The 27,920-nt window shown below is 39.6% G+C and overlaps 1 protein-coding gene across 4 annotated transcripts in view; it reads left to right on the top strand.

Moving 5' to 3' along the window:
- The first annotated feature begins 6,304 nt into the window (after window positions 1-6,304).
- The window catches only part of Cep350 (centrosomal protein 350), a 138,951-nt gene continuing 117,335 nt past the window's right edge, over window positions 6,305-27,920 (top strand). For 3 of the 4 annotated variants that reach the window (XM_042674538.1, XM_042674537.1, XM_042674536.1), the window contains exons 1-5: window positions 6,305-6,480; window positions 14,492-14,571; window positions 22,991-23,076; window positions 24,622-24,668; window positions 27,318-27,429. In XM_042674538.1, coding sequence (XP_042530472.1) covers window positions 23,004-23,076; window positions 24,622-24,668; window positions 27,318-27,429 — 232 coding nt within the window. In that variant the 5' untranslated portion in view covers window positions 6,305-6,480; window positions 14,492-14,571; window positions 22,991-23,003. The remainder of the gene's footprint in view (window positions 6,481-14,491; window positions 14,572-22,990; window positions 23,077-24,621; window positions 24,669-27,317; window positions 27,430-27,920) is intronic. The other variant, XM_042674539.1, reaches the window with a different exon arrangement.

Here is a 27,920-nt window from a genome sequence, read left to right as displayed (position 1 = left end):
AATAAGACTATTAATTAAAATTGATTAGAAAAGTTATCAGGTCTGCCTGAGAAAGATTGTTCCAATGAAGTGATCTGGAAGTAGTTTTTATTATTACATCACTGAGTCTTGGTTATCCACCATGTATAAATATGATCTTTACCCAAGTAGAGAGCAAAACAAACAAACAAACAAACCTGGAGCTAGCAGAGTGACTGTGGAGACAGAAAAGTAGAAAGTCAATTATAAAAGCACAAGTAACATTCCACAGGCAAAAATGGAATAATGGGAGAGGAAGGAGAGAAGAAAGAGGGAATTTTAAAAAACAATAGGCAGGCACGGTCCACCTTTGGAACACAGAATAAGAAATGAATAAAGAAAAAGTTGAGATCAGTGGCAATGGTCCAAAAAAGTTCAGTGATAGAAATAATTAAAAACTACATTTTTTTTAAAACATGGCAATGTCAGATGCTGGTGGCTCATACATGTAATTCTAACTACTCAGAAGGCTGAGATCTGAGGATCACTGTTGGAAGGCAGCCCAGACAGGAAAATTCCAACTATTTTCTTACAAATTCTCTACCTCTGTCTCTGTCTCTTTCTGTCTTTCTCTCTCCCCTCTCTGTCTCCCCCATTTCAGTCTCTGTCTCTGTGTCCCTGTGTCTGTCTCTGTTTGTCTTTCTCTTTCACACACACACACACACACACACACACACACACACACATTAAGCTCTCTATGTTGTCTCCTGAAAGTCCTTATTACTAGTTTGAGATAAGAAGCAACATGTTCATCTTGCTGCCTATGCTCTTGGAAGAAATCATTTTATCAAATTATTCAAATCTACAAGTTATCTTTTTATATCTATGTCCTAGGGAATTCAGCAATCACATACCTGATCTCATATTTATTCTCTTAGAATGTGCATCTTGGGAGCCTGGTTCTCAACTTCATGTGGCTACTGCTATCACTTTGCCTTTGGAAATAACAAATTCCAATTTTAACATTCTGTTGTAATCTGATTCGATTAAATGCTCCTATTGCTCTTTTGGTTTCTGGATTTAATGTCACAAGTTTCTTTGACCAGTATTTTCTTTTCTTTTCTTTTTTTGTCGGTAGTGGGGCTTGAACTCTGGGCCTGAGCCCTGTCCCTTAGCTCTTCAGCTCAAGGCTAGCACTCTACCACTTGAGCTACTTCCGGTTTTCTGGTGGTTTATTGGAGATAAGAGTTTCACGGACTTTCTTGCCTGAGCTGGCTTTGAACATTGATCCTCAGATCTCAGCTTCCTGCGTAGCTAGGATTACAGGTGTGAGCCACCGGCGCCCGGCTGACCAGTATTTTCTTGGCTTGTGTGTTTATGCATATATGTAAGCACATGTATGCATATAGCACTTATATTTGAAGAAGAAGCTATTTTCTTACAAAGTTTCCTTATTGGCAAATTTAGTTTTTCCTTAATTCCATCAGAACACCAGTACCCTAGAAAAGTTCAAGACAACTTCAAGCTAAGCCAAAATACTGAACCCAGAAAAAGATAAGTATGTGTGTGTTGTTGGTAGTGGTGGTAGTGGTGGTGATGGTGATGGTGGTGATGATGGTACCAGAGCTTGAACTCATTTGAGTTCCTGGTCCTCAAGCTTTCTGCCTTTCTTACCCGTAAATTGTACTCTATAGCTTGAGCTTCTCCTCCAATTCATAAGTATAGAAAAAGAAAAAAGCAGGGCTGAGAAGGTGGTTCAGTGGTAGAGCATTTGCCTTGCCTGCCTGAGGCCCTGGGTTCTATTCCTCAACACCACATAAGCAAAAAGAAAAAAGCCGGAAGTGGTGCTGTGGCTCAAGTGGTAGAGCACTAGCCTTGAGCTGAAGAGCTGAGGGATAGTGCCCAGGCTCAGAGTTCAGGCCCCATGACTGGACCCCTCCCCCCCAAAAAAAAAGAAAAAGAAAAAAGCAGCATCAACCGCAGAAGACCCTAACCAATAAACAAATCTATGAACGTGGTGCTGATATGGTTTCTTAGAACAAAAAGAAATACATACTTTAACTGGCTGCATTTATTATTGCAATGGTAGTAGACACAATTAGAGCTAAGTTTGACATCCAGACTTGACATATCCTTAGGAGTATCTCTAGTCATTCTTTTTTCTTTTCTTTTCTTTTCCTTCTTTTTTTTTTTTTTTTGCCAGCCCTGGGGCTTGAACTCAGGGCCTGGGCACTGTCCCTGAGCTTCTTTTGCTTGAGGCTAGCGCTCTACTACTTGAGCCACAGAGCCACTTCCTACTTTTTCTGCTTAGGTGGTACTGAGGAATTGAACCCAAGGCTTCATGTATGCTAGGCAAGCGCTCTACCACTAAGCCACATTCCTAATCCTCTGGTCATTCTTGATGCATCATTTTATTCAATGAACTGCAAGGTGTGAATGATGTCATCACTCACTGTACTTGTATTTCTACATTTCTCAATTTGTTATCTAGGAGAGACAGATATTACATTTTGTGTTCACTTTAAATTAAACAAAGGTCAATTAAATTAACCAAATATTAAGTGCTCGGTATACATAAGGTACTAATTCAGTTTATAAGAAGTAAAAAGAACTAATGTTTTGATCACCTATTACGTGTGTTAAGAGCCATTGCTATTAAGTCCTTTAGATGTCTTATTTTAATTTTTGCATAACCCTATAACATACATATCACTACAAATTCTATGGTGGAAATTGAAGCATGAAGAACATGACCAAGTTATATAGTTAGTAAGTGGTTCATCCAGACTTTAAACCTAGGCTTGTTTGACTCTAGGGTTCCACTATGGGGACAAAGGATCTTTGTATGTGCAGAACTTTCAATAGTAGAATTTCTCTAATGGTAGGTGCACAATATCATGAAAAGTAAGGGTGGAAGAGCATCTACAAAGTATGAGCAATCATGGAATTTTTTTCCTGTAGCTTTGGGGCTAGTATTAAAGAATGTGGCAGAAATTCTGAGCCAGTGTAATACGTGTTCCAGGTTAGAAAAATAAAAGCCTAGAGGTAGGTCTGAGTAGATTGTGTCTGAGATCCTCTTGGCTCAAATGTAAAGTTCCTATTCAATGTATCACTTCCCTTATAATTTAAGGGAAATTATAATAGTCATTATTTATTTTACTATTTATTTCTATGTTATTGTCAGACGCTTGACAGATGCTACTTATCAGGTTTAGCAACCCCATGGGGGTAGAAAGCCTTCATTTCCATATGGTATTTAGAAACTTAATAAATGGTTGTATAGGAGCAAGCCATACAGAGGAATATATAATATCCATGAGCTTTTGAGCCTCTTCTAAGAAGGATGTTCTGTGATAGTTTTAACAGCAACACAGAGGGCATGAGGAAGAGCTGGCTTTCTAAGATTGAACAAAGGGAAAATTACTTTTGGGAAATGCAGATGCTGATGACTTCTGTTATTTATGTGAAAATGGATATCACCTAATTGGAGATTAAGTTTGTGATCAAGACCCAGTTACAAGCTGGGCACTGGTGGCTCATGCCTGTAATCCTAGCTACTCAGGAGGCTGAAATCTGGGGATAATAGTTTGAAGCCAGCTGGGGGAAGAAAAATCTCTGTGAGACTCTTATCTCCAATTAACCACACAAAAACTGGAAGTGGTGCTGTGTCTCAATGTGTTAGAGAGCTGGCCATGAGTAAAAGAGCTCAGGGATAGTGTCTAGGTTCTGAGTTTAAGCCCTATTACTGACCAAAAAAATTAGAAGCGTGACATTGATCACGATGCATTGTACTCATACTTTGTTGAATGGCAACTCCTTTGTACAACTACTTAAAGATAACATATGTAAACCTATTAATCTATCTATCCACCTATCCATCTACTTATCAATAATTAGAAAAGCCACTTGTGGTGTGTGTCTGTAGCCCTGCTTATTTGGGAGGCTAATGTGAATGATCTTTGAGCCCAGGTATCGGACTATATGGAGACCCTGTCTTAGAAAAAAAAAAGTAGGAGGAAAAAAAGATGCCACATTGAACATATATCATTTCCCTAATCTTGGACAGATCTCTCTCAGTGCAGATCTCTGCACTGAACTTCCAGTCTTGCTCCTAAGATTAATTACTCTCATCAAATCATGAGCAAATAATTATTTTGCCTTAAAATACTCAAGGCCAAACTCTAGAATATAAACAATGAGTTGCCCGGTGCTGGTGACTCACACCTGTAATCCTAGCTACTCAGGAGGCTGAGATCTGGGAATCATGGTTTAAAGCCAGCCTTAAAACTCTTATCTCCAATAAACCACCAGAAAACCAGAAGTGGCACTGTGGCTCAAGCAGTAGAGTGCTAGCCTTGAGCTGAAGAATGCAGGGACAGAGCCCAAGCCCAGACAGGGCTCAAGCCTCACTACCGACCAAAAACAGTAAGTTTAAGGTGTCAAATAGGACATTGACGTGTGTGGATTATTTGGGAGATGAGGGAGAGGACAGATCAGCAGAGTATACAGAGATGGACAGTGAACATAGGTTGAGACCAGCAGCTCACACCTTAACAGACATTTTTCCTATTGACTCTGTTGCCCAGGAGGTACGATGGTGGTAAGACACATACATTAGATTTAGACTAAAGGAGTCATTACATCTTAGGTCTCCTTATTGTTGATGGTACAGTATTGGACAAATAACTTAGCTTTTCAGAGCCCATTTTTTCTTTTTTAAAAAAAAAGTGAGTAAAGGCTGGCGATGGTGGCTCACACCTGTAATCCTAGCTACTCAGGAGGCTGAGATCTGAGGATCATGGTTCAAAGCCAGCCCGGGCAGGAAAGTCCATGAGACTCTTATCCCCAATTAACCACCAGAAAACCAGAAGTGGCGCTGCTCCAGTGGTAGAGAGCTAGCCTTGAGCTGAAGAGCTGAGGGACAGCGCCCAGGCTCAGAGTTAAAGCCCCACGATCACCACCACCAACAAAAAGTATAATTAATAACATGATTTCTACATTCAAGGAAAAAAAAAATACATGGTGAGGTTGGGGAAAACTGTACTTTATCCTTGACGTTGTTTTCCTTGCTATCATCCGTGTGGTTGGGCTAGTCCCATTTCCTCTTCCCTCCTGGAGGCTCCCACAGTACAAGTTGTTGTTATGCGTGCCGGACTTTGGTCGACATCTCCCTAGCTCCCATTCAGGCATAGGAAGAGGAAGCGGTTCCTGCCTTCTGTTTTGATTGATACGATCGAGTTGATATTTATTTAGTAGCTACAAAGTCCTCGTTACTGTGTTAGGTCCTACTGGGCACTACAAAATGAGAAACTACCTCTGAGTACATAAACTATTGGGAGTCGAGGAGGTGAAGGAAAGTGATGAGGCGAGCTTTTGTGCGCAGCGAACGCCTAGTGGAAGGCATTCTTTGCAGCAGGGCTGTCCTTTAAATCGTGACAGATGACAGATTTCACCATGCGGAGAGACTGGAAAAAAAAAAGAAGACAAAAGACGTGAGAAAATCGACCGACCCAGAGGGCTTCTCAAAGCACACGAGTGTCAATGCCAGCGCTGACAGCGAGGGGACGTCATCTGCGGACCCCTCCGCCAGTAGGCAGAGGGAGGGTACGCAGGACCGGCCGTGACCCCCGCGAACCAAACTGCCCCAGTGACAGCAAGCTGGCTGCAGCAGCCGCGGGCTGCGATCGCTCCGAGGCCGGCTGGAGCAGGGTTTATCCGGCCCTCCACTGCTGTCGCATCGCAAACTCTTAGCTGCAGTTTTCTGATTTCATCCTTTTCATCCCCCCCCCCCCCCCTCCATCGTCTTTTCTCTTCCTGGGGGTGAAACGCGCCGCCACTAGCGTCCGAGGGAAGGAAAGGGGGTGGTGGTCTCCTCTGCGGATGTACTCGGGCTCCTCCCGAGCTCGGCCAGGCTCAAACTTCGCCACACTCAACATGGCTTCCTGCCGCTTCCTTTTCTTCTGGGTAGCTCACGCTCACCTTCACGCCACACTCAACATGGCACGAACCCAAGGTCGCATTCCTAAGGAACCGTCTCCGGACAGTTCTCGCGAGGGTTTGGCTAAGGGTGTGGGGGGCCTCCCCCCCCCCCCCCCCCCCGCGCCGCGCCTCCCCGCCCGGATTGCTCCCGCCCTGCCTCGCGCCGCCGCCTCCACCGCTGCCGCCGGCGCCGCTCCTCCTCCGTGTCAGTTGTTGGTCTGTAATGGCGACTGGGCCGGCGCTGCCGAAGTGACTCCCGGGCGGGGGAGTGGGGACGGACCTGCGCCGGAGAGAACTGCAGAGAGCCGCAGCTCGAGGGGGTGGCTTGCTGCGGGGGAGGGGAAGGAAGCTTTTCCGCCTCTCCTTCCTTCCCTGCCGACCAGCGGATCGCGGTAGCCGGTGCGAGGCAGACGCCCGGTGCGTCCCCGGAGCGGGGAGGCCTGGCCGGGCAGCCCTGGGGCCGGTCGGGGCGGCGTCACTGCACCCTCCGCCAGGCCCCGCGGGATGCACCGTGGGCGCCGAGGGCGGAGGCGACATTCTCAGGTGAGCTGCGGCAGGACCCGGCGGAGACTGCGGACGCTCGCGCGGCCTCGGCTGCCTCTGTCCGCGGTCCCCGCTCCCCGGTCCCCGGTCCCGGGCGGTGGCGAGAGAGGCGGGGCGGGGCCGCCTGGCCTGGCCTGGCGTTTCCCTCGGAACCTGCTTGGGTCCCGGGGCTGTTGGGAGAGGTCATCCTGAGACGTGGGTTTCGGGTCCCTCTCGTCGGTGTCACAGACACCTTTCCTCGCCTACCCGTGTGTCCCCCGCTCTCTGCCTCGCCCCTCCTCTCCCCTGCCGGTGGGTGAGGTGCCGCTCACCTTCGGTCTCCCGGGGACCGTCCTTTCTTGGGTTGGAGATGTAGCATATTTTGGGAGATTCCCGGGGCTGGTTTCAGTGGATGATCAGTTTTCCTCTTTTCCACGGGGGTAACGTTCTCAAATGCAGTACAGGGAAAACTTTAATCCGCTCCAGTCGGGCAGTTGCTGAATGTAGCCTCCCAGTTCATTCACAGATGATTCGGGGGAGGGGGGTTTGAGGTTCGCTTTGGAAGTGGTCGCTGTCCCCCCCCCCCCCTTCTTTTAAATGCAGTCCAGTGTGCTTAAATAATGTGTAGCTAATGTCACACATACAGACTGGAAGTTTGCCAGATTTAATTTTTCTTTTCAACTAGGAAGTTGCACAGAGGTATAGATTTTAATATGGCTTTGATGGGGTAACAGATTTTTCATTTGGGGAAAAAAAAAAAAGTAGGTAGTGTAGTCTGTAACCATGAACTCTTAATTGTTTTGGTAGTGATCCTGTTTTGAATTTGGAGGAGTCGTTGTTGTTGCCATGTTAACCTTTCTTCCTGGCTTGTATTTTAAGGAGAGTCAGTTTCAGACCTATTTAACAAACTGAGTTTTGTAGAAGTAACAAATACTACAAGCTACTCTCCATTGAAAAAACGTCTCAGTTTTACATTGGTTTTAATCAAGGTACTGTGTTGCTAATAACATGAGATTGTGACTTTGGGGGGTTAGTTAGACTCCATGCTTAGACCCATGAACTTATAATAGTTTTGTTATGCTTAACTGACGAACTATTCAGTGTAATAAATCTGAACTGTCACTGATTACATTGAGATACTTTAATGCTTGAGCTAGAATACATTGTATGTGTGGATGTGTATTTTGTCATCTTAAAGTATAATATATATGTTATACCATATGTCATTTATATGGTATATTGTGATATTTCACATATGTGAAATGTGATACATATGATAATATGATATATGTGAAATTATATATGATATATAGTTCATATATGTGATATAGCATATATATGAGTGATTTTATTCATATGTGAGAGATTTAAACAATTTCCAAGTATATAGTGTAATGTTATGTAAGAAAGTTAATACTTGGGACAGTCATCTTTCTGTTGTGTTATCAATTTATTATTTATTAGTTATCTTTTTTTTTCTTCTGCTTCTGATTGCCAGTCTTTTACAACCATTTTTAGCTTTCTACCATATTATGGACAGAAAAACGGCAATGAAGTCCTGGTATAAGTACTTTCATTTGCTAAATTGTTATAACTTATAGTGAGAATGCAGCCTGAAATAGTTGACATTGAACGTATTGGTAAATGTGTATCTTGTCTTTATTTTTTTGTATGTATGTACTTCTACATACATTATTTTACTTGGTCTTCATACAATCTTATTTTGCAGTTGTGGAAATTGACATTTGAAACCACTTATTTATATAATAACTAGTGCTCTTAATTCTGCAGATGATCTAGAATTTGTTATATTTTAGATTAAATATTAGAATAGATAAATTTAGCATTTGCTTTTATTTCAAAATACTAAGGAAATTCTGTTCTTGTTTCTTGTTTCTTTTTCTTTTTGGTCAGTTGTGGGGCTTGAACTCTGGGCCTGGGCACTGTCCCTTAGCTCTTCAGCTCAAGGCTAGTGCTCTGTCACTTGAGCCACATCATCACTTCTGATTTTCTGGTGGTTAAATGGAGATGAGAGTCTCATGGACTTTCCTGCCTAGGCTGGCTTTTCAACAGTGATCCTTAGATCTCAGCATCCTGAGTAGCTAGGATTGCAGGTGTGAGCCACTGGCACCCGGCCCTTGTTTCTTTTACATGCCCCATTTACATCTTATGTTGATAGTTAATTCTTCAAAAGTATTAGCATTTTCATAACAGTTTAATTATAAAGAAGTCATGAATTATCTTGTATCATTTTTTTTTTCTTTTAGTTTTTGCTTCTTTTTTCTTTGCCTTTTTTTCTTTTCTTTGTGCCAGTATTGGGTCTTGAACTCAGGTCCCTTAGATTTTTTTCCACTCAAGCATGTCATGATTAGTTGGATGTTGCTGCCAGGATTGGCTTTGAAATATGATCTTCAGATCTCAGCCTGAGTAGCTGGAATTACAGGTGTGAGGCATGAGTGCCCAGCTAAACAAGGTTCTTAAATTGTAGTGGGTGGTGGAGGTGTGGCCCAGTGGTACAGTGCTGGCCTAGTATACCTGAGGAGCTAGATTTGATTCCCAGGATTAAAAAAAAACAAACTTGTAGTGAATTTATTGTGTTCTTCTTCTTCTTTTTTTTTTGCTCAGTCTTGGGACTTGAACTCTGGGCTTGGGCGCTGTCCTGTACTCTTCAGCTCAAGGCAAGCACCACAGTGCTACTTCTGGTTTTCTAGTGGTTAATTGGAGATAAGAGTCTCGTGGCTTTGAACCCTCATCATCAGATCTCAGCCTCCTGAGTAGCTGGGATTACAGGCATGAGCCACTGGTACCCAGCTGTGAATTTATTATTACTATTTTTTTGGGTCCAGTCATGGGGCCTGAACTCTGGGCTTGGGCGCTGTCCCTCAGCTCTTCAGCTCAAGGCTAGCGCTCTACCACTTGAGCCACAGCGCCACTTCCGTCTTTTTTCTTTTTGCTTATATGGTGCTGAGGAATCGAACCCAGGGCCTCATGCATGCAAGGCAAGCGTTCTACCACTGAGCCACCTTCCCAGCCCCCGAATTTACTGTTTTTAAGTTTGTTTGGTTACACAATTCTGACATCTTTGAATTTTCAGATCATTTATACTCTTAGTTATTTTTTTTTTTGGATCCGGTCGTGGGGCCTGAACTCTGGGCCTGGGCGCTGTCCCTCAGCTCTTCAGCTCAAGGCTAGCGCTCTACCACTTGAGCCATAGCGCCACTTCCGGCTTATGTGGTGCTGAGGAATCGAACCCAGGGCCTCAGGCATGCAAAGCAAGCGCTCTGCCACTGAGCCACCTTCTCAGCCCCTATACTCTTAGTTATTATGTAAAACCAATGTTCGGGCTGGGAAGGTGGCTCAGTGATAGAGCACCTGCCTTGCATCCTCAAGGCCCTGGGTTCAATTCCTCAGCACCACATAAGCAAAAAGAAAAAGCCTGAAGTGGCGCTGTGGCTCAAGTGGTAGAGAGCTAGCCTTGAGCTGAAGAGCTGAGGGACAGCGCCCAGGCCCAGAGTTCAGGCCCTACGACCAGACACCCCCCCCCCAAAAAAAAATGTTCAAGCCATATGACCAGTAGTAACATAACTGAACAGTATTAATATCTTGCTGATTTTATTATAGAAACAATTGATGTAAAAATTTTTCTCTAAGTTCGGTGCTGGTGGCCTATGCCTTTAATCTTAGCTACTCAGAAGGCTGAAATCTAAGGATGGAGGTTTGAAGTCAGCCTGGGCAGAAAAAGTCCCCATGAGACACTTACCTCCAATTAACCACTCAAAAACTGAAAGTGGAGCTGTGGCTTAACAAAAGAGCTCAGGGACAGTGCCCAGGCCCTGAGTTCAAGCCCCACAACCAGAAAAAAGTTAACTCTTGTGATTGTTATTTTTATCATGTGGGGCAAGTTGTGATACAGTTTTCCTTATTGACTTTTTTAAAAAACTGTTATAGTTAAGATTAAAAGGACTGCATGGTTTTTTCTGCACTGATTTTTTTTTTGGTTCATTCTTTTCTTTTTTTCTTCCTTTTGTTTTGTTTTGTTTTTTTTTTGTCAGTCATGGGGCTTGAACTTGGCCTGGGCACTGTCCTTCATCTTTTCAGCTCAAGGCTAGGGCTCTGCCACTTGAGTCACAGCACCACTTTCTGGCTTTTTCTGCTTATGTGGTGCTGAGGTATTGAACCCAGGGCCTCATGCTGCAAGGCAAACACTCTACCACTGAGCCACCTTCCCAGCCCCTATTCATTCTTTTTATAAGAGTAACTTTACATCTATGTTTGGGAATTGTGGTATATTTGCATTTCTTCATCTGGCCTGTAATTTCCATGATGGCACGGATTCTCTATTTACTGTTGTGAAACCAGTTCTTAGCATGTAGTAAGATAGCCAATAAATATTAGTGATTAATTGACTAAAGAGTAGTTTCACGATAATGCTTTAAAAACAAAACAAAACAAAATGGTTCTTAGTTCCTAGGCACATCTCAGCTCTACTGAGGAATATACTCTAGAGGTCTGTTCAAGTTTGTTAGGTAGCAGGGGAATAATCTCCTGTGATTTAAAAGTCACCGAGAAAAAGCAACAGATGGATCCCAAAAAGTTTATTGACTATTTTAATAACTTGCTTAGGTGTTCTGGCAGTAGTTGTAATTTAAAGAAAAAAGAAGCTTTAAGACCCTGATCTGTTATACTATCACTATAATTATAGGCTTGTAATAATTTTAAGTCACTTCTAAATCACAGCATTGGGTCTTGTAAATCTTAAAGGCCAGCCAGTCCGATTTTCATCTTTTATACTTAAGAAAACAGGTTCATATAGGGGAAATATCTTACTCATAGTTGGATTCATTAGTAGAAGAATCCTCTATATACCTGCTAAGTTTACATTTTTAATGTGCTAGATAATTATTAAATGAGAGGTTAATTATGATCAGCTTGACAGTCTATTCTATATATTAATTAAAAAGTCAAAATGTGCCTTGTTTTCATGAATAAAAAACATTTGCTAACTTAAAAATGAGTTTGAACCCTTTTTTCTGTCATTGGCGACTGGATGATTGTGCAAGTGGAACAACTTTTCTGGGAGAATTTGGCATTGCCTTTCAACATTAAAAAAATAAGCATCATTTTTGGGGGTTTATCTTTTGTAAATTTTAACACAAGGGTACAGGAATAAATCTGTAAGCATGTTTGTTTAGCATTATTACAAATAAGTACCAGCATTTATAAGTAACAAAACATGCTGTAAATGTCTGTTGGTAAAGGAATAGTTAAAATTCCAGTCTTTGTATGCTGTGAGGTGCTTTTCAGTTGTTAACAGATTTGGGTGTATTTAAGTTTACTTGATGAATTTAGTTGAGCCTGTCCTTTTAGTTCACGGACCACACAGCAGACACTCTGGGTTCATATCCTAATTGCTGTGCTAGCTTAGTTACTTAAATAAATCTATAACATGACTATGGGGCTACTTGAAGAAGTAAATCAGTATTTATTCTCTAAGTAAGGACAGTATGTATCAGTATGCTGTTACTGTTATGTACTGACATGAAACATTGTTCTTTGAATGCAAGTCATAAGTTGTACTACATAATGTAATATTATTTGAGTTATAAAAAGTAGACACAGGGAAAGAAATACTGTTTTTATTATATATTATATGTCTGTCTGTCTCTATCCATTGTCAGGATTTTATCCCTGAGGGGAGTGGATGCTTTTCCTTTACCTTTGTGTTGTTTTATTTATTCCAAGCCCTATTTTTATATTTTTTTTTTTTTGGTTGGTCTTGGGGCTTGAACTCTGGGACTGGGTGCTGTTCCTCAGCTCTTCATCTCAAGGCTAGTGCTCTAACACTTGAGACACAGTGCCCCTTCTGGTTTTCTGGTGGTTTTTATTAGAGATAAGAGTCTCACGGACTTTCCTGCGCGGGCTGGCTTTGAATTGAGATCCTCAGATATGTTTCCTGAGTAGCTAGGATTACAGGCGTGAGCCACCGGTGCCCAGCTATTTTTATACTTTTTTGAAACTTCTTTTTTTTTGCCAGTTCTGGAGCTTGAACTCAGGGTCTAGGCTTTGTCCCTGAGCCTCTCTGTGCTCAAGACTAGTGCTCTACTACTTGAGCCACAGCATCACTTGCAGCTTTTTCTGTTTATATGGTACTGAGGAATCGAACCCAGAGCTTCAAGCATGCTAGACAAGCACTCTTATCACTAAGCCACTTTACCAGCCTTTAAGCTTTTTTCTAAAAAAACTTGATGAGTAAGTTTTATTATATGGTGATATAAATGTATTCTTAATACAGTTTTCCAGAGATCTACAGCTTTTATAGAATATCATATGATTAGATCATGTTTACAAAATATAATTTTGGAATACTGAAGTTAATGTATGAAAATTTTCTAAAAATATGTATTTATTTTTTAAGTAGCTTCATGACTGCCACTCTTTTTTTTTTTTTTTTTGGTCATGGGGCTTGAACTCTGGGCTTGGGCGCTATCCCTGTGCTCTTCAGCTCAAGGAGAGCTCTCTACCACTTGAGCCACAGCACCACTTCCGGTTTTCTGGTGGTTAATTGGAGGTAAGAGTCTCATTGCCTGGGCTGGCTTCGAACCGTGATCCTCAGATCTCTGCCTCCTCAGTAGCTAGGATTACAGGCATGAGCCACTGGCGCCCGGCATGACCTCCACTCTTATTACTTAGTTTATAGAATAAGCCAGTTGTCCAGATTATTGTTTCTATCCAGGGTTCTCAAAAACTGTACTGAGATACCATAGAGTATTACAGAAAACTCACATGGACATTGTAGAATATTTGAAAAAATGTGAGGGAAACTTAGCAATATTTGACAGTTGTAAGACCCTGAAGAAGCTACCACTTTCGTGTGGTATTCATGAGATTGGTGCATTTATTTTGATGACAAAATGCTAGGTTGAGGGAGCTGCTGTCATTAAGAATCAGGTACTATGCAAAATTCATGTGGAATAGCTCCTGTGAATGGAAAATTTGCTATCAGAGGGCCCTTAAGAACTGGTGCTTGAACTCAGAGCCTCTTGGTCTTGCTTTTTTTTTTTTTTCCTCTCACAGTGTTTTATTGCTTGAGCAGTGTAACTCCACTTCTGGCTCTTCTCCCTTCCCGCCATTTGCAGTTAAGAGGCTCATGGATTTGTCTGTCTGGGCTTGTTCTGAGTGATTCTCACATCTAAGCATCCTAAGTAGCTAGGATTATAGACATGAACCATCTACACCCAGCAAGAATTGAGTATTTATTTTTTTATATATTGTCAGTTGTGGGGCTTGAATTCAGGGCCTGGGCACTATACTTGAGCTCTTTTGCTCAAAGCTAGCCCTCTGCCTTTGAAGTGGTCTTTGAGTGGCTAATTGGAGATAAGAATCTCAAGGGGACTTTTCTGTTTGGTCTGGCTTTGAACTTGGATCCTTAGATCTCAGCTTCTTGAATAACTAGGATTACAGGCGTGAGCCATTGGCATCCAGCCAAGATTGACTATTAAAAAAATGCCATTTTATATCTTAATTGTATATATGCCACAGGTGTAGATCAGTGTTCAGACTTTATGGTGTCAATACCACTTTATACACTTGAGTTACTGAGGATTCAACAGAGCTTCTCTTGATGTTGATATTAATGATTTCTAAAAATAAATATTTAGTGAAAAAAACATTGTCATATTTCAAATCCTTTTTTAATATCTGGCTTAATGGAAGACATCTGGATTTTCATGTCTGCTGTATTCAATCTGCTGTAATACCATATTATGTGTCTTTGGAAAACTTCATTATACACTAATGAGAGAATGGAGTGAAAAAGAGAAAGCCAGTTTAATATTATTATGTGAATAGTTTTGACTTAAAAAATACCCCTGAAAGGATCTAAGACACCCTCAAAAATCTCTGGGAAACACTTAGAGAACTGTTAGGTGTAGATTATAAGTTCAGAGTGAGAAATGTCATAGATGTTTTTGGCTTATGAATATCTCAGTCATCCAGTTGTGCAACTGGATGTTGTTGCTTGTTTGTTTTTTAGGGAATCATCATGAGTTGGCTTTTGGAGATTTTGAATCTGATGTGCCTTTGAGATTTCTGAATAAGTAGTTTGATATGCAGGTAAGGCTATTAGAGGTAAGATCTGGGCTGAAGTTTTGGTAATCTTGTTATACATAGATGCTTTATGGTATTTTTTTCCCCCTTTGGGCAAAGATGTTTACCCAGGGAGAGAATAGTGTAAGAAAGGAAAAAAAATCCCAAAAAAACAGTATGAAACTCCCTTGAACTTCAAGATATAAAAGCTAGTTAGAGAAGGACTAGCCAGCAAAGGAGACTTGAGTAAGAGAACTAGGAAAGTAGGAAAATCAGAGTATAGTATATAAAAGCCAGGGGGAAAAAAGAGTATTTTGAAAAATCAATTGGAACAATTTGTCTCTGCAGGTCAAATTCCTCAAATTTTTCTCCTCTTAGGAAATAAAAGTTTTGATACCATAGGCATTAACCAATCAACTAGCTATTGGTTATTTGGAAATTGTTAAAGACCAGTGTGTTCAAACTTTGCTGCATATTTTACAATATATAGTTCAGACTGGATCTAGTGTGTATTTTGATTTGCTGGGCTGCTTATAATTCAGCTTCTCCTTTGTTTCCAACCTTTGTTTCCACCTTTTATTTCTACCTCTTTACATGTATTCCCTCATCAACAAGTGTAAAACAAAGTGCAAGATCATGAAAAGAGTTCACAATATATGGACTCATATTTAGCCAAATTTGTATAGTATGATACATTTGGAAATGATGCTTTTAGTTCTCTTTTATTACATATGCCAGAACAATTTCCTGTTAATTTGATGTTTTGAGTAGTATGATTTTCCTTTTACTGCATATATCAGGGACACATTCTTCAATTGAATACATCTGAGAGGGAAATTGTTCATTTGATCTATATTGAGAGTCATCTGAACGTTGACAAAGAGGTCAAGTAGGTTGAAGACTGAAAATATTAATTAGATTTGGAAATGAAGATTTGGTCCTTGGTTGTGGTAGAGAAATGGGGGTAGTAACAATACTGTAGTTACTTGAAGTGTGACTGAAAATTATCTTTAAATGAATACTGAGTTTTTTCATTCTTTATGAGGAAATCTTTTTGGACAGATTGTAAAGGAGAGGAGTGTTTGAGGGATTTTTTGTTTTGTTTTTTTGTTTTTTGTTTTTGTTTTTGGGTCTGGTCGTGGGGCCTGAACTCTGGGCCTGGGCGCTGTCCCTCAGCTCTTCAGCTCAAGGCTAGAACTCCAACATTTGAGCCACAGTGCCACTTCCGGCTTTTTTTTTCTGCTATGTGGTGCTAAGGAATCGAACCCAGGGCCTCATGCATGCAAGGCAAGCGCTCTACCACTGAGCCACCTTCCCAGCCCCGAGGGATTTTTTTCTTTTTTAAAGTAAGAAGATGTGATAAAATATAAATGTTGTTAGAAGGCATCTCCTAAAGGGAGGAGATTGGAGAAACAAGAGAAAAATATAGTTGATTGTGAGGTTACTTGAGAGAACCTGGGTGAGGAAATTAGAAACAGGTGAAATATACTTATTGCTCCATTTTGCTAATAATTACTTGCTTCATTCTTTTCCTATTCTCTGCATATGTAAATTCAAAACCTGCATGATAGGAAAGAAAGTTAAGCAATAAATGTAATCCTTTTGTATTTCTTGGCTGCTGTTAATTTCATGCCATCTTTATGAGGTAAATGTTATGGTGGTTCTTGAAGTGTAGCTCATTGTTGTCTATTAAATAGTCAAATAAGTTTTTAAAGTTATATCCTTATTTGATGTGTCTGCTTTTTATCTGTGTTTGCCTTTTTTTTTTTTTGTTGGTTGTGGGGCTTGGGCCTGGGCACTCTCCTTGAGCTTTTGTGCTCAAGGCTAGTGTTCTGCTACTTTGAGCTACAGCTCCACATCCAGTGGTGGTTAATTGGAGATAAATCTCATGGACTTTCCTGCTCAGGTTGGCTTTGAACCATGATCCTTAGAACTCAGCCTCCTGAGTAGCTAGGATTACAGGCTTGAGCCACCAGTTCCTGGCTACAATTTGTTTCTATACAAGATGCAAGTTGACATCATTGTAAAGTGGACAGTAGAATAAAATAAAATGAACAATAAAGCTATTCTTAAATTTGAATTTAAGAACCTGTTATGTGCATAGCAGGTACTATGAGACCCTTTTATTTTTTTAATCTTACTTTCATCCCATTTATAATACTATAATACATGTTTAATGTAGTCTTTTAGACTTTTTTTTTTTTTGGTGACAGTTGTGGGGCTTGAACTCAGGGCCTAGGCACTGTCCCTGAGCTTCTTTTGCTCAAGGCTAGCTAGCACACTACTATTTGAGCCACAGTGTCACTTCCAGCCTTTTCTGTTTATATGGTACTGAGGAATCGAGTCCAGGGCTTCATACATGCTAAGCAAGCACTCTACCACTAAACCACATTCCCAGCCCTCTTTTAGACTTCTTGAGGACCAGAACTATGTTTTGTTCTTGGCGTTACTATATGCCCACTGCTTAGCACTATGCTTGGCACCCACCAGATATTTGTTAAATAAATGAAAGACATAGATACATAGATGACCTTGAAGAAAAGGTTATCCTGATTGTGGAAGGAGGGTAATGCCTGATCCAGCAATGCGAGGATGAAGGAGGGTTTTTTTGGTTTTCATTTTTGGTGCCAGTCTTGGGGCTTAAACTCAGGGCCTGGGCACTTTTTTGCTCAAAGCTAGAGCGTAGAGTCACAGCTCCACTTCCAGCTTTTTTTTTTTTTTTTTTTTCTGTGTGTGGTTAATTGGAGATAATAGTTTCATGGACTTTCCTGCTCAGGGTGGCTTTGAACTCCATTTGATGTTGGACACTGGTGGCTCACACCGGTAATCCTAGGTATTCAGGAGGTTGGGATCTGAGGATTGAACCTTCCTTCCTGTCTTCCTGCCTTCCTGCCTGCCTTTCTCCTTCCTTTCCTCCCTCCCTCCTTCCTCTCCTACCTCTCTTCTTTCGACCATCTTCCCCCTTTTCCCTTTTTTCTCTCTGTCTTTGTCTCTTTGAGGCAAATTGCTACATAGCCCAGGTTGCCATCAGACTTGCCATCATTTGCCTCTGCCTGCCTGCTGGCCTCCTTTCTTTTTCTTTCCTTTCCTTCCTTTCTTTTTTCTTTCTTTCTTTTTTTTTTTTTTGGGTTGGTGTGGAGCTTGAACTCAGGGTTCAAGCATTGTCCCTGAGCTTTCTCACTCAAGGCAAGCACTCTACCACTTTGAGCCACAGCACCACTTCAGTTTTCTGGTGATTAATTGGACATAATAGTCTCACTATTTTCTTGTCTGAGCTGGCTTTTGAACCATGATCCTCAGATCTCAGCCTGCTGAGAAGCTAGGATTATAGGCATGAGCCACTAGCTGGCTGCCTCACCTTTTTGTCTGGGCAGTCCCAGCACTTATATTTTTTAAATTAAATTTGGGTTTTTTTTGGGGGGGGGGGTGCGGGGGAGACTGATACATATCTTCTATTTGTTACTTTACTATGGCCCTAATCATGATGTATACTGTTAATTTATGTGTATCTAATAGATTGTGAGCATTAAATGCTCAATGAATAGTCATTGAGTAAGTTATATATGTACATGTATCGTATGTATATACGTATGTATATACTGTTAAAAAGCAAACAGTAGGAAAGATGAAATAGTAATTCATTAGAGCAGTCTGAGAATTCTTATGGGAGAAGACATTGAAGTTTGGCCTTGAAGGGCATTCTTTGTAGAGAAAATTTAAGAAAAAAATACAGAAATAGCATAATTTTCCGGCATTTTGGAAAATGCTTACTAGATATGGCTATATATGATAGGAACAGTTGGTAAACAGTGAAGATTGCAAGAGGCGAAGACTGTAAATTGATGTCCTGAGGGATTTTAAGTGTCATGTGAAGCAGTTTGCAACTTTATCCCATAGAGGAAAGTTACTAAACATTTATAAACACTGAACTGTTTGTTTCTGTTTTAGAAAGGTAACTTTAGTTGCAGTATGGAGAATGGGTTAAGAGCAGTATAAGAAGTTTTGTTTTTTTTTTTAACAGTAATTTAGCCAAAAATTGATGCTTTGATCAGAGATAAGGAGTGGAGAGAGATAAATTAGAAAAGCAACTTTCTTGTTTTTAAAGATGTTTTTTTAGAGGCATGTACCACCTACATCCAAATAAATGTTTTTTTTAGAAATCTTTTCCAAGTATATGGTTTAGTGGCTTCCTCCTCACCTTTTAAGTTAGCTCAATTAATAGGAAATTTTTTAGAAGGCTTCCGTGAAATAAGTCTTAAGGAATGCAAGGACAAAAAGTAAAGTATTGATACTAGGGGGCCTGGAAAATTGTCATGAACAAGACTTTTTCTCTGATGCACATGTTTTATCATTTATTTTTCTTTGATGTTTCTTTTGCTTTTTCATCATGAATTTTTGGTTTAGCTTCTCACAAATCAGTTCAGTTGCTTAGTTTTTCATTTCCAAAATTCTGTGTGATCTTATTTTCCAAGGACTAGATAGACTTCTCTTGAGTCAGTTCCTCACTCTATATTGCCAGTTATAAGTAGGTGAGGGTCTTGTGGATTAGGCAGACTGACATACATACTAGATTCATAGGGATTTTCATTTAACAAGTCTTTTCGAGAACATTATAGGACATAATTTGAGATCAGTTGTTTGGAGCACAATACAAAGGATATCCATTAAAAATTTCTTTTTGATAGTACTAGAGATTGAGCTCAGAGCCTCAAGTTTGGTAGACAGGTACTCTTCCATTGTGATTTGTACCTGCTACCCCTTTTTGCATTAGCTATTTTTGGGATAGTGTCTTGATGTAGGCCTGGGCTGGCCTAGATTGTGATCTTCCAGTTTAAGTTTTCTTGTATTGCTGGATTGACAGGCATGTGCCACTGCCTAGCCTTTGGTTGAGGTAGAGTTCCAAGAACTTCTTTTTCTTCCCCCAGATTGGCCTTTCTGAACCACAATCCCCCAGTCTTCACCTTTCAAGTAGCTAGAATTATAGACTTGAGGTAACATACCTGATGTCATTTTCAGCTTTTGAAAAATAGAGTTAAAGAAAAATGTACTTTCCGGGCATTGGTGGATCATGCCTGTAATCATAGCTACTCAGGAGGCTGAGATCTGAGGACCTTGGTTCAAAGCCAGACCGGGCAGGAAAATACATGAGACTCTTATCTCCAATAAACCACCAGAAAAAATGGCCAACCACCCAAGAAAAAGAAAAAAGAAAAGAACAATGTACATGATACCAGATTTACGATAGTAGTACTATATCTTTTTTTTTTTTTTTTTGGGTCCGGTCGTGGGGCCTGAACTCTGGGCCTGGGCGCTGTCCCTCAGCTCTTTTAGCTCAAGGCTAGCACTCTACCACTTGCCACAGCGCCACTTCTGGCTTTTTTCTTTTTGCTTAAGTGGTGCTGGGAAATCAAACCCAGGGCCTCATGCATGCAAGGCAAGTGCTCTACCACTGAGCCACCTCCTCAGTCCTAGTATTATATCTTAGTCAAAGTAAGAGATAGATATGAGTCAAGGTACATAAGAGGCTTTTGTCAAATTTGTAAGAGTTTATTAAATTGAGGGTTGAGTACATAGTTGTATACCTTAACTATGCATAGTAAATTTAAAACTTAATGAAGAAGTTGGGCACTGGTGGCTTGTGCCTGTAATCCTAGCTACTTAAAAGGCTGAGATTATTTAGAACTGAAGTTTGAAACAAGCCTGGCCAGGAAAGTCTGTGAGATACTATTTCAATTGAACACCAAAAAAGCTGGTAGTGGAGCTGTGGCTCAAGTAATAGAGTGCTAGCCTTGAGGAAAAAAGCTTAAGGACAGTGCCCAGGCATAATGAAGTATAAAGAAGAGGAAAGTCTATTTGTGGATAACTGAGGAACATTTAATTATACCCTGCAGACAATAAGTCTCAAGATATAAAGCAGTCTAGAAAGCTGTTGAAAATTTGTCATCCTTTTCCTTAATGTCAAAATAATTGACAAAATGTTTCTTAGCTTTTATTCCATAGTGAATAAAATTTATAAAATTGCTTTAAAAATGTTAATTAGGCCAGGCATTGGTGGCTCTAACCTGTAATCCTTGCTTCTCCGGAGGCTGAGATGTGAGGATTGCTGTTTGATGTCAGTCTGGGCAGGAAAGTCTATGAGACGATTTCTTTTTTTTTTTTTTTTTTTTTGGGTCAGTCATGAGGCTTGAACTGTGGGCCTGGGTGCTGTCCCTCAGCTCTTCAGCTCAAGGCTAGTGCTCTACAACTTGAGTCACAGCGCCACTTCCGACTTTTTCTGCTTATATGGTGCTGAGGAAATGAACCCAGGGCCTCATGCATGCAAGGCAAGCACTCTACCACTGACCCACCTTCCCAGCCCAGTCTATGAGACTTCTATCTCCAGTTAAGCACCAAAAAAGCTAGAAGTGGAGCTGTGGCTCAAGTAATCGAGTCCTTGCCTTGAGCACAAATGCTCAAGGATAGTGCCCAAGCCCTGAGTTCAAGCCTCAGGACCTGCACACATGCATGCGCACACACACACAAAATATTAACTAGATATTCTGGTCTAACTTAGAAGCATTTGTACAGAAAACCAACGTTATTTATCAGTATGAAAGCTGAGGGTTATGGCAAGTTTATTACTTAATAACAGAATGCAAGCTTTGTAACCTGATATGTTGATAACTTTAGTGTTCCTGAATCAAAATTGTCTTTGTTCTGTTCTCTGTTCTTCATTTAGACATTAATATGGCATCCTTAAGAATATTCTTCCCAGGAACCTAATGGATATTCCCTAGTAGAATTAATGCATCCTTTATTATAATCATACATATATCCTCTGTCATTGTCCCGATTGTTATATTTCTCAGTTAAAGAAATACAAAAGATTCAGGGTTGGGAATGTAGCTTAGTGGTAGAGTGCTTGCCTAGCATGCATGAAACCCTCAGTTTGATTCCTCAGTTCTACATCAAGAGAAAAAGCTGGAAGTGGTGCTGTGGCTCAAGTGGTAGAGTACTAGCCTTGAGCAAAAGAAGCTCGGGGACAGTGTCTAGGCCCTGAGTTCAAGCTCCAGGGCTGCCCCTTCCCCCCAAAAAAAGCCATAAAATAAGATAAAATAAATCATACAAAATAGAATTGAATACTAAAATACATTTCTCTGGGGACAAAGTAATAATGTTTTACTGATGGAGTATAAAATCTATACTGACAACAACTTTGAGCTTTTCTACACCAAGTAATGATAAAATAACATGTTATTGAAAGGTTAAATTTTTTATTGTTATTGTAATGGTGATGTAGAGAGGGGGAAAGGTTAACTTTTAGAAATATAAAGACAAGTGGAGAAAAAGTCAATTGACATATGCTTTTGTCCATCCATCATCTTGAATAATTTTATAAGCAAAAGACAATCTATAAATGTCCAAGAAGTAACTTCAAATTTCTATGTAGGTGTAGAATAAAATTGTGGCCATGAAGTTTCTTAATACAGTTGTCTGAGAAGGTAGTTTTTTTATTCCCCAAGTAGTGATTTGCAGTTGGCTAGAAAAAGGCATTTTGCAGATTGAGAGTTACACTTTAAAGATAGTAAGAGTTACTAGACTTCTGTGGTTCATCCCTCTAATCATGGCTACACAGGAGGTTGAGTTTTCACTCCCAGTGTTAGGGCTTAAACTCAGTGCCTCATGCTATTCAGTGCCTCATGCTTTTATTCAGCTTACTTACTCATGGTTGGTGCTCATCCACTTGAGCCACATCTCTAGACTAGCCTTTTGCTGGTTAATTGGAGATGGAGTCTCATGGACTTCTCTGTCTTCCTGGCTTGGACCTACAGTCTTGAATTTCAGCCTCCTGAATTGCTAGGATTATGGGCATGAACCACTAGTACTTGTCTTGATTGTTTCTTTGTAAGTTCCCACCAACATTATAAGGCTCTAATTTTTCCACATCTTTGCTAGCACTTTTTTTTCCTATGTTTTAAATAGTAGCCACCTGTTGACAATATACTGTGAGATAGTCACAATATAATTTTTATAATTTTTACTGGTTATTTTTACTGGTTTATTTTTCTAAAGAAAGATAAAATTATTGAATTATGGAATACTTATGAGCATATAAAGATATATTTTATTTATTTATTTATTTATTTATTTTTTATTTTTTGGGTCCGGTCATGGGGCCTGAACTCTGGGCCTGGACACTGTCCCTCAGCTCTTCAGCTCAAGGCTAGTGCTCTACCACTTGAGCCACAGCACCACTTCCAGCTTTTTTCTATTTCCTTATGTGGTGCAGAGGAATCAAACCCAGGGCCTCATGCATGCAGGGCAAGTGCTTTACCACCGAGCCACCTTCCCAGCCCCTAAAGATATATTTTAGACATGACAAAATTATTTCATAACTTTTATGAAGGTCAAGAAGTCAGGACATTTCTGTACTGGTATTTAGTGAATACTAATGATATAATTGCAGGTAAATTGGCAAAATGAGGAGCAGCAAATCAAAAGAGGTGCCTTTACTAAATCCAAGGAACTCTCAAAGCAAGGATACTGTTCAAGGTATGATTTTTTTAAAACTGAACTTAGAAGTCTTGTTTTCTGCATAGGGAACAGGAAATGGTTCTCTTTTTCTATTTCTCTTTAGCCCTGTTCTAGAAAAACGAAAAACTTTTAGGCTTATATATTAAGTTCTGGGCTGATGTGTAAATGAAGATTATACATATATTTTGATTTATAAAAAATGTATAATTGTGATTTCAAATTGAATATACAGAGCATTTTACTTTCAAAGGCATCCTTTTTTTTTTTTTTGGTCTGTCATGAGGCCTGAACTTTGGGCCTGGGTGCTCTTCCTCAGCTCTTCAGCTCAAGGCTAGCCTCTACCACTTGAGCCACAGCACCATTTCTGGCCTTTTCTGTTCATGTGGTGTTGAGGAATGGAACCCAGGGCCTCATACATACAAGGCAAGCACTCTACCACTGAACCACCTTCCCAGCCCCTGATAAACTTTTGTACGGAAGCATCTTTTAATAAAATACATTAGTATGCATAAAATGAATTTTGTACCCTTTTTCCCAGAAATTCTGATCTTAATATGGTTAGTATCATATAGCTTCTGATGTAATTATAAGCCTATACAGATACCAAAATTGTAATTTTATTGAATGCATTTCTAATATTAGTGATAACTAAGGTATGATATAAGACGAGATAAAAAAACTGGATTATATCTGGTGAAAGAGTTTTGAGTTTGTGAGGGAACTAGGGTTCAAGTCACATGAGGATTGTTTGGAGGAAATGAAAATATTCTAGTAAAGGATGACTCATAGGAAAGATGTTGCTTTAAATTATTTGAAGGGCTGTTATCTGAAAGTGAAAAATTAGATTTGTTTCTACCTATAGATTGGAATCTGCAATAATTTTCTAATCTTGTTCATATTATATTGTTAACTATAAAACAGTGAAAAATATTTTATTTGGTTGGACATGTGTGCACATCTATAATCCCAACACATGGGAGACTGAAGCAGGTAGATCATGAGTTGGAGGCCAGTCTGGGCTGCATGGAAAAACTGGTTTTGGAGCCCAGTACCAGTGGCTCACGCCTGTAGTCCTAGCATCTCAGGAGGCTGAGATCTGAGGATTGTAGCCTGAGCAGGATAGTCTGTGAGAATTATCTCTAATAAACTACTCAGAAAAAGCTGGAAGTGGTGCTATGGCTCAAGTGGTAGTGCACTCACCAAAAGAAACTCAGGGACAGCCAGGCCCAGAGTTCAAGCCCCAGGACCAGCATTAAAAAAAGACTAGTTTTGTATTTGTTCAGCCAATTGGTGTAAACTGAGGATACTGTTTATTTTTGAATGTCAGTCCAATTGTCCTAAGAACTAATGCTGTACTGTTGGTATTTATTAAACTGTTGATATGGTTTACAACATGATAGGGAGACAGAGAAAAACCTATTTTGGATCAATATAAGGCATTTGCTGAGGAATAACTCTGCATAATAGAGTAGTTCTCAAAACTTATGATCAATTTGGAAGTGTATTAAAACTTTCATTCTGAGATCTTCAGAGGTTCTAATTCTTAAATATCACTATTTCCAGCAGATAGAACCACATCGTGGGACGCACTTTCTCAGACCAAGGCTGCTGTAAGAAAGTTTAGCTTCCATTTATTTATTTGTTTTAAAATTGACACCTTGTTAAGATTTGGTTGAGTAAAACATTTTTTTCTAGCACTTTTTAAAAAAGGAAAATAAAGGTAATCATTGTGGCAAGAAGTTAAATATGTTATATAGTGAACATAAAGTACAACTTTTAAGCAATAAAGGAGTAAACAAGACCCTACTTTTGGAATCAGGAGCATTAACACAATGGTATATAAATATTAAAAGAACTTATACTGATTCACTTTTAATTAATTTGTTTCTTTTGTATGGAGAAATGAAGATTTAAACAGAATGAATTTGGGAGGTTGGCCTGTGTCTATATAGAAGGCTTATTGTAAGGGAGGAGTGAAAGAACCAGCTTTTCCTTTAATGAACTGTGAGTGACCTCTTTTTTGTGTAGTAACAGGCTATTTTTTGTTATACTACTGAAGGACTATGTAGGCAACTTGTTCCCATTTGTGTTCTTTCAAGTCTTGTCTGGATATTAGGAATCTAAATTTTGCAAAATAACATACAGTCCTTTATATACTCCTATTTTCATTTGTTTTCTGGGTTCAATACACTTTTGATATGCCTGTTTGATTTTGTGTGTCACCTGGAGTCATATCACCTGCTTCTTCATTGTCTGAGGTTTGGGGTTTTTGTTTTTGTTTTTTTTTCCTGTGTGTGTTTGTGTTGGTAATGGGGCTTGAACTCTGTACCTTGAACTCTGTTCAAAGCTTGTACTGTACCACATGAGCTCCACTTCTGGCTTTTAAATTTTTCTATTTTTGGTGGTTAAGTGGAGATAAGAGTCTCACAGCCTTTTTCTACCTGGGCTGACTTTGAATTGTGATCCTTAGATCCCAGCCTCTTGAGAAGTTAGGAATCGAGTAAAGGAATTATAGTGTATATTTGGTCTCAGTGTTGAGTCAAGTTTTGGCCTTATGAATAATCAATGTAAAGTCTTCTTTCTATATGAAATTATACATCTGCCATGTCAGGATAGTTTTTATTCCTCAGTTTAACTTAGAGCTAAACTATTAGTAGTTGTTTTTCAAAACTATTCGATATTGCTGAAAAGTTTGTTTTTGTTTTTGTTTTGTTTTTTTGGGGGGTCGGTCATGGGGCATGAACTCTGGGCCTGGGCCCTGTCCCTGAACTCCTCAGCTCAAGGCTGGTGCTCTACCACTTGAGCCATAGCGCCACTTCCTGCTTTTTCTGCTTATGTGGTGCTGAGGAATGGAACCCGCGGCCTCATGCATGCAAGGCAAGCAGTCACCACTGAGCCACCTTCCCAGCCCTGCTGAAGAGTTTTTCAAGAGACTACTAGTGTAGGTTGTGGGGCAGTCTGATACAGAAATAGTAAAGGATTAGTACAATTTATTTTTAGCATAGCACACTGTAAAAATGTGAAAGAAGGTAAGTTTTATACAAAATATTTCAAAGTGATAGAATATTTTATTTTTTGCTTTTTAAAACAGTCATTATGTATCCTAGACTGGCTATGAACTTATGATCTCCTGCCCCAGTTAGCTTTGGTAGAATTTTGATTTTAATTTTTATTATATATACATATTTTTTCTGTTTTTAAATATTCTACTATAAGCCTATCATACAGGCTTCTAGAGTTCAGTTTCTCTTAAACTTTACTGTTTAGGATAAAGTGCTTCTTGAACATGGCAGTTATACCAAAAGTTGAGTTATCTTGCAAAATATATATGAAACCTGTTTATTATCCTGTGAATTTGTCTTTATTAGAAATGTATTTAGTCCAGTTAAATTATTCTTTCCTCATTTTTGCATGAAAATATATAATATTTTATTAATCTAATTATATGGAATATACAATATCATATAATTTACTGCTTCAAAAAAACTCATCAACTAAAAATATTGAATATCATATTTGTTGGGAAAATGGAGAAGAATGGAAGAGGAATAGGCCGGACTTAATCGTCAACAGGCAAGGACTATTTATTGAGGAACAACGAGGGATACAGACTTTCCCATGGGTTTGGAGGTTGTGCAAGGGACTGGATTTTGGAGTGGGCTTATATAGGGCTTAACAGGGAAGCAGAGAATTAAAAATAGGCTATGGTCTCCTTGGAATCAAGGGTCATGTCCTTGGCCAGGCCTACAGTGGAATGCTTTGTGTGGGGGCTATTGTCTCCTGGGGGCCAAGGTGGGAATGACCTGCCTATGGATAAGCACATACTTGGTGCTTTGCTTGACCCTGGGAAATAAGGCAGGACTTAGCCCTTCAATGTTGACTAGAAACTCTTCATTAGTCTTTTTGATATTATGTTCAAATTTGATATTCTTGTTCAAAGCATGGTTACAACTGAAGTAATAAGTGATATAAAACTAATATATATAAAGTATATAGGCTTGGCTAAAGTGGTAGAGCACCTGCCTACTAAGCACAAGTCCCTGGTTCAAACCTAGTACTAATAAAATAAGATGCAACATGTTATCATATTGTGAATCCCGTAACAGAGAAGGAAGAAAAATGCTATTAATAAAAGAAAGCATTTGAGTTTTTCTGCTTTGGAGAATATACTTTGGCAATATAGTTTTCAATAACTGTGTAAATCAATGTGAACTCTTTTCAGAATTAACTAATATATTGTGACATTATTTGAACTTTAGCTGAGGCACATTGAAAACAAATTAGAAGTAGCTCCTACAAGTACGGCTGTGTTTGATTCTGTCATGGATGCCAAGAAGTCTACAAGTGCTACCCGAAAAATAAGTAGAAAAGGTATGTATGAAGTGACTCCCAAAGATACAGCTATTAAATGTGGTTATTTGATGCTGGCTTTGATTCAGTTTAATATTTTATTGATAGTTCCATGTGTTTGCTTGCTTTTCTTGTTGGAGACTGAACTTCATTAGCATTTGAGTGTTTTCCTTTTATAATAATGAATTAGTTATGAATTAGCTCATGGTCAGTGATTGTCAATGGTCTGTTCACTATCATTTGATCAGGAACCATAGCACTATTGTAGCATCTTTGACAGGAAGTTTTCATTTGTTTGTATTACTGATGTATTTTTTTGAGATGATATAGTCCTATTTCATAAAATTTGTAGGTATGTTTTGAAAGTGACATTTTAATAAGGCTGGGTGCTGGTGGCTCACATCTGTAATCCTAGCAACTCAGGAGGCTGAGATCTGAGAATAGAGATTCAAAGCCAGCCCGGGTAAGAAAATCTGTGACTCTTATCTCCATAAACCACTAGAAAACCAGAA

Source organism: Dipodomys spectabilis, unplaced genomic scaffold, assembly GCF_019054845.1.
Source record: "Dipodomys spectabilis isolate Male_0828 unplaced genomic scaffold, ASM1905484v1 ptg000019l, whole genome shotgun sequence".
Lineage (NCBI taxonomy): Eukaryota > Metazoa > Chordata > Mammalia > Rodentia > Heteromyidae > Dipodomys > Dipodomys spectabilis.
The sequence above is the reverse complement of the archived record's forward strand: the minus strand, read 5'-3'. Positions and strand labels throughout refer to the sequence as shown.